At 32.7% G+C, this 9273-nt stretch overlaps 1 protein-coding gene and 1 pseudogene across 1 annotated transcript; one reads left to right on the forward strand and one right to left on the reverse strand.

Annotated features, from left to right (window-relative positions):
• The first annotated feature begins 2665 nt into the window (after window positions 1-2665).
• LOC120135098 lies at window positions 2666-3052 on the forward strand. Its single transcript, XM_039151453.1, has one exon. The coding sequence runs from the start codon at window positions 2681-2683 to the stop codon at window positions 2975-2977; it is 297 nt and encodes a 98-aa protein (XP_039007384.1). The 5' UTR covers window positions 2666-2680; the 3' UTR covers window positions 2978-3052.
• A 222-nt stretch (window positions 3053-3274) lies between these two features.
• Window positions 3275-6678, reverse strand: LOC120135524 (annotated as a pseudogene).
• Window positions 6679-9273: the final 2595 nt, after the last annotated feature.

The following is a 9273-nucleotide window of genomic DNA, read 5'->3' on the forward strand; positions in this document are numbered from 1 at the left end:
CTTTTTTCACTGTGGAAAACATTAATTTAAGGTTATCTTTTGAGTGAGTTTTAAGATATAATTTAGTAATTATAGGCGTCTAATGATTTATTTTTTACGTTACGATATATATTATTATTAAATTAAAAATTCTAAATATTATTTTATAAAATATCAAAACAATCAAATAATTTTTGTGCAAATAAAATTATTACATCAAATTACTTTATTCCAACCATGTGACAAGTGTGACAACTCCATCAACTCACAACTCAGCTTTGAACTCAATCAATATTGTCTTTTAGCTTGATGGTTCATAAAGCATGTTACTTGAACAGTATGAATCAATTATGCAATTTTCATGTTCAATTTAACACTGCATTTCAAATTCATTTCATATGTAATTGGAGTTTGAATTTAAATTTCAATTTGAGTTTGAATTTCAATATATATTTCGGCTCCACTATAAATATTAGCCCAAGCCAATATGCATGTTATCATTGATTATTCCTAATTTCCATTGTTTTTTTCTAACGTTTAAACGCGAGGGAAATCCAGACCATTGTATTTTTTGGTCAACTTTAAAGCGTCAGAAACGTTTCGGGCGTATGATCTGGGTGGTAAACAAATAGCAACTAAAATCTAAGTCCGAAATGCTTCTGAGTACCACCCAAATCATAAGTCTGAAATACTTCCGATGCTCATCAAAATCCAAAGCTCATATGGTGCCAAGCAAAAGGAAATCAAAATTCAAATCTCATATGATGCCAAGCAAAAGGAAATCAAAATCTACAACTTGATTTTGAACATTGATATGATATGTTCAGTTGTTATCATGTTGGGATTTTCTCGTTTTTGATTGCTTGGATAGTTGTTCTCTTGCTTCTTCAAGTGTCCTTAGCTTGTAATTTATAGCTTGGAATGTGTTTGATGTTGTATATATTATTATTAAATTAAAACAATAAACATATATATTACATATTTATTATTATCTTTGGTTAATGTTGTTAAATTAAAAATTCTAAATAATATTTTATAAAATATCAAATAATCAAATAATTTTTTGTGCAAATGAAATTATTAAATTAATATTGTAGGTGGAAAACATGAAACACTATTAAAAAAAATTGAAACATAAATTACATAACTTTAAAAGAAGTATCGATCCTTTTTATAAAAGGTATGGACACTTTCAATATAATAGGTAAAAATATGATGTAATAGGTATCGCTTATATAATGTAATAGGTATCGTTTATATAATGTAATAGGTAGTGGTTATATTGTAAAGTGTCTATCCTTTTTATAAAAGTGTCCATATTTTTTTCACTGTGGAAAACATTAATTTAAGGTTATCTTTTGAGTGAGTTTTAAGATTTTAATTTAGTAATTATAGGCGTCTAATGATTTATTTTTTACGTTACGATATATATTTAATGTTGTTAAATTAAAAATTCTAAATAATATTTTATAAAATATCAAAAAATCAAATAATTTTTTGTGCAAATGAAATTATTAAATTAATATTGTAGGTGGAAAACATGAAACACTATTAAAAAAAATTGAAACATAAATTACATAACTTTAAAAGAAGTATCGATCCTTTTATAAAAAGTATGGACACTTTCAATATAATAGGTAAAAATATGATGTAATAGGTAGCGCTTATATAATGTAATAGGTATCGTTTATATAATGTAATAGGTAGTGGTTATATTGTAAAGTGTCTATCCTTTTTATAAAAGTGTCAATACTTTTTTCACTGTTGAAAACATTAATTTAAGGTTATCTTTTGAGTGAGTTTTAAGATTTTAATTTAGTAATTATAGGCGTCTAATGATTTATTTTTTACGTTACGATATATATTATTATTAAATTAAAAATTCTAAATAATATTTTATAAAATATCAAATAATCAAATAATTTTTTGTGCAAATGAAATTATTAAATTAATATTGTAGGTGGAAAACATGAAACACTATTCAAAAAATTGAAACATAAATTACATAACTTTAAAAGAAGTATCGATCCTTTTTATAAAAAGTATGGACACTTTCAATATAATATAATGTAATAGGTAAATTTGTAATACTATCGGTATAAATATACCGGTTTACTTATAAATTAGGTAAATATAAGCACTACCTATTACATTATATAAACGCTACCTAGTATGTTATTGTACTTTATAATATTTTCGGTTAAATAATATAACATAACCGGTATAAATTTTAACCGATCACTTGTTTAACCGGTCACACCGTATATTAACCGTTTTTTAGGCGCCGCACCGCAGAACTACCCCAGGTTTTCTGGTGTCTGACCAACTGTCCCTTGGCCATTGTAACGGTTAAATAGAAAGATAAAGAGCCTTCAGTTATTCAAAAAGGTTGTTTCCCCGAGACGAAGCTCATCAGGCCGGCCTTAATGAGTTTAAGCCCATAATTTTGTTTCATTTAATAACAAAGTTGGGCTGTGATCTATCGGTACTAGCTAGTTTCCTTCAATGAACTGTGAGTTGCGGTGCTACTGCCATCTGCTAGGGATGAACACTTGGCATGACACAATTACGTGCAACCGATACGTGTTGTTCTCCAAGAAAAGCTGGCAATATTGGATCTTCCATTGATGAAGCCCTTTATTAGAATATAAAGGAAGCATTAAAACTAGTCGGAATATCAAATTTTGAAGTTGATAGAGAAATGGTTGAAGAGCGGAGAAAAAACCCAGATACCCACAAGATGAGTCCAGAGGAGGTAAGAGCAGCAGGTGTAGAAGCATCCAAGAGGCCACCAGGCCACAACCCTGGAGGAGTGCTGCACCAAACACGCAGGCTTCCGGTTTCCATGACTACTATGACAGTCGGCGGCCTTCTCATCACAGGGGTCATAGCATATTCCGTGTTGTACACCAGGAAGAAACGTGAAGCTAGTGCACTTGATGTTGCCAAGGTGACCGCAGGCATTGCCGATCCCAGCGACACTCATCCCAGGAAGTAGCATCTACAATAATAACTAGGTTCTTGGAGCTTTTTGTACTGTCGTTGTCTTCTTTATGCAAACAATAAAATTAATTTCCTTATAGGATGTTGTTGATCATATCAAGATGGTACATGTAGTTCTCAAGTGATTCAAAATTCTAGTAAGAAGCCCACCGTTATTAATCAATTTCCGTCAATTCTCCTGAAATCTTCACATCAAATTCTAATGGAAGTAGAAGAGAGTAAGACGTTTGATAAAAGAATCATGCGAAATTTCTCTCAACATACATTAAAAAAAGGTATTCTCAAATCAACTAAAAAAGCTCAGCTTAAAATTGAGCATTAAGAGATTACATAAACTTGAATCATAACCTAAGACAACAATAGAGATTATATCATCTGAAAGCATGATACAATCTTTTGAATCAAGATTATATATCATAAACCATAATCCTGTTCTACAAATTAATCAATCTTGACAGATGAGTAGATGAGCCTAGTGAACCAAAAGGATGCATAAAATCCAATGGAGCCCGTTAGCACGAAAAATGCATATGAAGCAATTAGCATGTACCCAAAGTACAGGAGCCCCGAAACCAGCTTAGTGATCTCAAGCTTCGTGAAGAAGTAGAATGTAGCATAGAGGAAGAGGTACAATGCCGAGGAGCCAGATGTGAGATACGACCTCCACCACCACAGGTAATCTTCGCTGCATAACTGGAAGTAGCAAAGCACAATGGTTATTTCAGCACATGTGATAAGGAGGATAATGAAGACCAAGAAGAGGAAGCCAAAGATGTAGTAGAATTGGTTCAGCCATATTGAGGTAAGAATGAAGAACAGCTCGATGAAGACGGCTCCAAATGGAAGTATTCCTCCAATCAGAAAAGAGAAAATAGAGTTCATGTACCAAGCCTGCTCAGGGATTTGCCTTGGAATTTTATTTGTCTTCACAGGGTCCTCAATCGCTGGCTTCTTGAACCCAACGTAACCACCCACAAAAACAAGTGGAACAGAAATTCCAAACCACAGGACTACCAGAGCAAACATTGTCCCGAATGGTACCGCCCCAGATGACTTCTGGCCCCATATTAGAGTATTTAAGACAAAAAAGATGGCAAACACGATGCCTGGGAACAAGCATGCGGTTCTTAGAGCTACTTTCTTCCACTCTGATCCCTTAAACATTTTGTACAGACGGGAAGAGGCATAGCCAGCAAAAATGCCCATGAAGACCCAAAGTAAGAGCATAGCTGTCATAAGACCACCTCGGTTTGAAGGGGACAGGAATCCAAGAACGGCAAAGATCATGGTAACTAGTACCATTCCCAAAAATTGAACACCAGTGCCAACATAGACACAGAGCAGATCAGAATTAGATGGAGGCCTGAAAACGTCCCCATGGACAAGCTTCCATCCCGTCTCTTCTTGGGCTTCTTCCTGGGTCTCAAGTTCGTTATACTTAGAAATGTCACGGTAAAGTGTCCTCAACATAATCATTGCTACCATTCCCGAAAGGAAGAGAACAATCATCAGAGAATTGACAATGGAGAACCAGTGTATTTGGTCATCACTCATTAAAAGATACGCATCCCATCTAGATGCCCACTTCACATCACTCTCCTGAAAAACCAGCACAAGAAAATACAAAAATATTAGCACCTCATAGATGACAAATGTCAAAACAATTCAAGAAAAATGATCCAAATCCAATCGATAACATCTTCAGCACAATGGGGAAAACTAACTTTGCAATTCTCAAACCTAAAAGTCATGTATAGTTGAAGAGGGCACCTGGTATTCAACATCATAGGTGAATATGATCTCCTTGTTCGTTTCAACTTCTTGCGGAGTGTTAGAATTAACAACTGTGCGTTTTGTGTGGGGGTCGCATGTTGTTAAATGAGTGTTCTCACTCCATTTCCCCTCATATTCATGTTTAATACTGCATTGTTTTAAACAAAACGAAGATGCCATAAAATCGTAGTATAACCTCAGCCACAGACGCCTAGAAATAACAATTTTAACAAGAAGCTAGCACTTAAATGAACAAACCTGTATGGTTCAACTTCAAAACCTACAATTCTGGTTGATCCCTATGATACTTGACAGTAAATGCCAAATGGTTGTGAACGAAAAAAATTCTTCCTTGCTCTGCATACAATCAGACAAAGTAAGCCTACATGGTAGCTCAAAAATCTGCGAACAGAGGAATTCGATGTAATGTTTACCCCAGTGTATTGGCCTTTGAGACCAACATGGTAGCCATGCTGATAAACAGTAGGAGAACCCTGATTTTGTCTTCTAATTGGAACAACAAGAGGCAGGTTATCCAGGATCCTGTCAAAATAACCAAAGAAGCTAGAGAACAACTATTGCAAGTGAAAAAGATTAATTCCATGTTGGAGAAACAAATATTATACATATTGACTCTATATTCATCATCAATCTTCTCCTTAAACTGCTTTGCAGCTTTGGCATCAAGGGTAATCCGGCAAAGAATAGAACACTTTTGAGACTCTCACATTTTAAACTGCATTAATTCAAGTCAAAGAAAACGGGTTAAGGGCCATAAAATAAACAATCTGACCATCATCACCAGAAATACTAAAATTGAACTCATAAGGAGAGTTTTCAATCCGGTCACCACGTAGCACTTCCCCAAGATTTTCTGCACTGTCAACTATCTTTGGTGGTGGACAAAATGGGAGTGAATAATATGAGTAAGGAAGTTGTGTCTTTATAGAGGTCAATTTGTTCACTTTCACCTTCAAAGGATCTCCCTGAAAACACCAACGATCAATAAATTAACAAGGCCGCAATAATTTCTCAATAAGCACTCCCAGATATCATAGCGGCGTATAGTGTGGAATCTAAAGTGGTCTAATCAACGTCATTGTCGATTAGGTTCACATGAAAAACACTGGATAGCTAATAACCATTAAATTCAAGCATGCTTCCATTATGACAACGTGCAAATTAAATATCTTTCGGGATACAATTCCTAAAGCAATAACCATTCTAAAGTGCATTAGATAACTCGATCCACATAAACTACAATGTAGGTGGCCCGAATAAATGTAAAAATTGGCATAACAAAAGAAATTACCTAAAAGAGTCCTAAACGGTTTTGAATAAAAGGATCGAATGAAGGTTGAAAAAATAATCAAATAAAATGAAGCAAACTTGTGAACAACACCTATTCAAATTTCAAGGAATCACCGGAGTCTGAAATAAGACTTATACAACCGTCATTCTCACACAAAAATTTCATTAATTTCCTTATTTCATGGCGGTTCTATATATCCTAAGGTTCTGCTGGATACGAAATTAAAAACAGATCAAATGAGGAGAAAAAATGATCAAGCGAGAAAGCGAATGAGAGAAAAATGTAAAGAGGAACCGAGAGGAAACCTTTTGAAAGTCTTCGGGGGCGACACCAGGAAGGTAGAAGCAATGAGAGGTGTGGATCAGAGACATGAAGAGAATGGCCGAGATCATCATGGAGGTCAATTTGTGGATAGATCCCGATGGAGACTCCATTTTTTGTTTTTGGTGAGGCGATCAGATCTGGAAAAATGAAAGGAATGTCTCGGGGAGTGTAATAATAAGGAGAATACAACCGACAAATGGAGAGAGAATGAGAAGGGGACGGAGAATCAAAGCTTTGGGTTGAAAGTGTGTGCACCAGCCACTAGAACGGGACCCTGGTTTCTGTCCACTTTGTTCTGCAACGGTACGTTTTGGATATTTATACTATTAGGCCACGTTTCTTTTACTCCGCTTTGTTGTGTTTTGTTTTTGGGTAACCTACACGTTTGGTACCTAATTTGTTACTTTTATTCCGTTTTAGTACCTAAACTTAGTGTTTAGTTTAAGTTTCATTTTAGTGTCCACTGTTAAAAATTTAAAGGTGATGTTGATGTGTCACTATAAGATAATATCATATCATCATTAAAAAAAATTAAAAAGAGTGTCACATCAGTAATTCTGTTAATTTTTTAACGTAAGATACCAAATTGAAACATAAACTAAATGTTAGGTATATTTTTTAAAAACTAAAGTTTGACTTCCAAGATGAAATAAAAATAATAGTTTAGGTACTAAATATATAGTTTACCCTTTATTTTTTATTTCGCTGGCTCTTCCGACAGATGGCAAGTCTCTTTCGAGTGTCGGTTATGGATCTCCTAATTTAGGCCCAATGATGAGAATTGAGATTGCTGTGAGAACTCGTAGGTGGCTTGGATTGATTCTTACATTTTTCAAATATGAGGATTCGCTTCGAGTTCAAGAGTGCAAGTGTTACAAGTTAAACATAGAGCAAATTATTGAAACTAGTTGTTGGTATTTTAGTTAGCATTTTTTGGTAATAATATGTAGCAAAAGTTTATTATTAGGTTTAATAATTTTTTTATTATTATGAGAACCTCGTAGAGTGAACACAAATATAATTTAACAATTTGATCCTAAATTGCTTGCATAAACGAATTCATCAAGTAATTTCAATAATTAAAAGAAGTGTTGTTCTCCCAATAAATTTTAAATTTTAGCAACAACATTTGTGGATTGTGTATACGATCATTATCAATTGATTCAAAAAACTTAAAATATATATTACTTTATGATCGTCAATATTAATTAAGAAAAATACAATATTATTCCGTTGCATCAACAGACGTCTTCCTACTTTGATATTTCAAAATTTTGAATCAAACAAATCAAGTAACCAAAAACTGATCGTATATTGATTTAACGTCTCGTTTTCACGATTGGTCAAAGTGGTACGTGCATGGTCCAACTAATTGATATCTGCAATTTATGACCACAACATGTATATCCGTCCATTTGAGTACCCCCACCCCCACAAAAGAAGGTTATATAAGTATATTTATATGCCGACAATAAATTCATTATATTAACAACCGAACCTATGTATATGAATCACCTAGCTCAACCCATGTTATGATTTTGAGTTATACTTCCGAAAAAAGTAGCACAGAATCCATTTTCTTCAAATTTTCCCATCCATGTGCTTCCCAACTTCATAATCACGTGTTTCCGTGTATTCCACGCTTTGTAAGGTCTTTGTATGGGGAGGCAATCGAAGTTTAATGTACTGTAAGTAGTCAAGTACAATCTTGTCTAGCTTTAAGCTTTTAAGAGCATCAAATGTAGAGAGAATCTACTAAGTTTTATAACTCAACCACTTAATTTTTGTACTTAATTATTTTAAACCCATATTAATGTATTTCTTTTTGGTGATTTTCCCGAAAAATCACCCTAACCCCCTTTATTTTCCTGCCAGACACCGTTCAGACTATATTTCCCGATCTAACACACTTTACAGAAAGTCGCGCCTACTGCATCACGCTTTACATTGATCTGGCATCACATGGGGTAAGGCGCCCCTGCAATGCGTCTTGTTAAACGTGCAAAAATTCCGGGTGTTAGTTTTATAAATAATTATAAATTGGTGTATAATATGTAATTAATTTCTGTTAGGGTGATATTTGTGTAAAAACGTCAACTTTATCTATTTATTTTTTTGTGATATTATTTTTAACAATAGTTAATAATGTTTATTGACTTTTAAAATTAATTGTTTAAAAATCTTAAAATATTAAAATAAACTTTTAATTACAATTGAGAGATCAAATGAATTATTATTCATTTTTTTTAAAAAAATAAATAAAAATAAATAAAATTCAATAAAAATATAATGTAAAGCTAAAAAATATCACCTCTTTATTTAAAATATTCTTTCTAATATTAATTTTAAAAAATATTAAATAAATATTAAATTTTAATTTTATTAAAAATGAATAAACATTATTAACTGTTGTAAAAAAAATAATTAATGAATAATAATTCATTTGATCCCTCGATTGTAATTAAAAATTTATTTTAATATTTTTTTATATTTTTAAACAATTAATTTTAAAATACTCTATTCTCAATACCAAAAGTCAAGTTTATGATTGTTAAACAGTCGTAGGTGTGGAAAGCTACAGGGATCGAATGAAAATTCGATCGTACAAAGTCAATAACTCAAAATTGTCTAACTGATGTCTAAATATCAACTTAATTGTACCACGAATAAACATTCGATCAAAGAGTTGATCTTTTCTGCTCAATCTTCACAAAAACTGTTTTGTCTCATCATTTTTCTCACGTATGAACTCCTTTCTTTTTATAACATTCGTGCAAAAGAATATATGTATTGTGTAAATTCATGCAAAAATCAAAATTTGTCAAGTTATAAAATAATTTGCAAAATAATATTTAAAAGTATTTTAAAATATGAATAATTTT

The sequence above is a fragment of the Hibiscus syriacus genome, unplaced genomic scaffold (assembly GCF_006381635.1).
Source record: "Hibiscus syriacus cultivar Baekdansim isolate YM2019G1 unplaced genomic scaffold, ASM638163v2 tig00001825_pilon, whole genome shotgun sequence".
NCBI lineage: Eukaryota > Viridiplantae > Streptophyta > Magnoliopsida > Malvales > Malvaceae > Hibiscus > Hibiscus syriacus.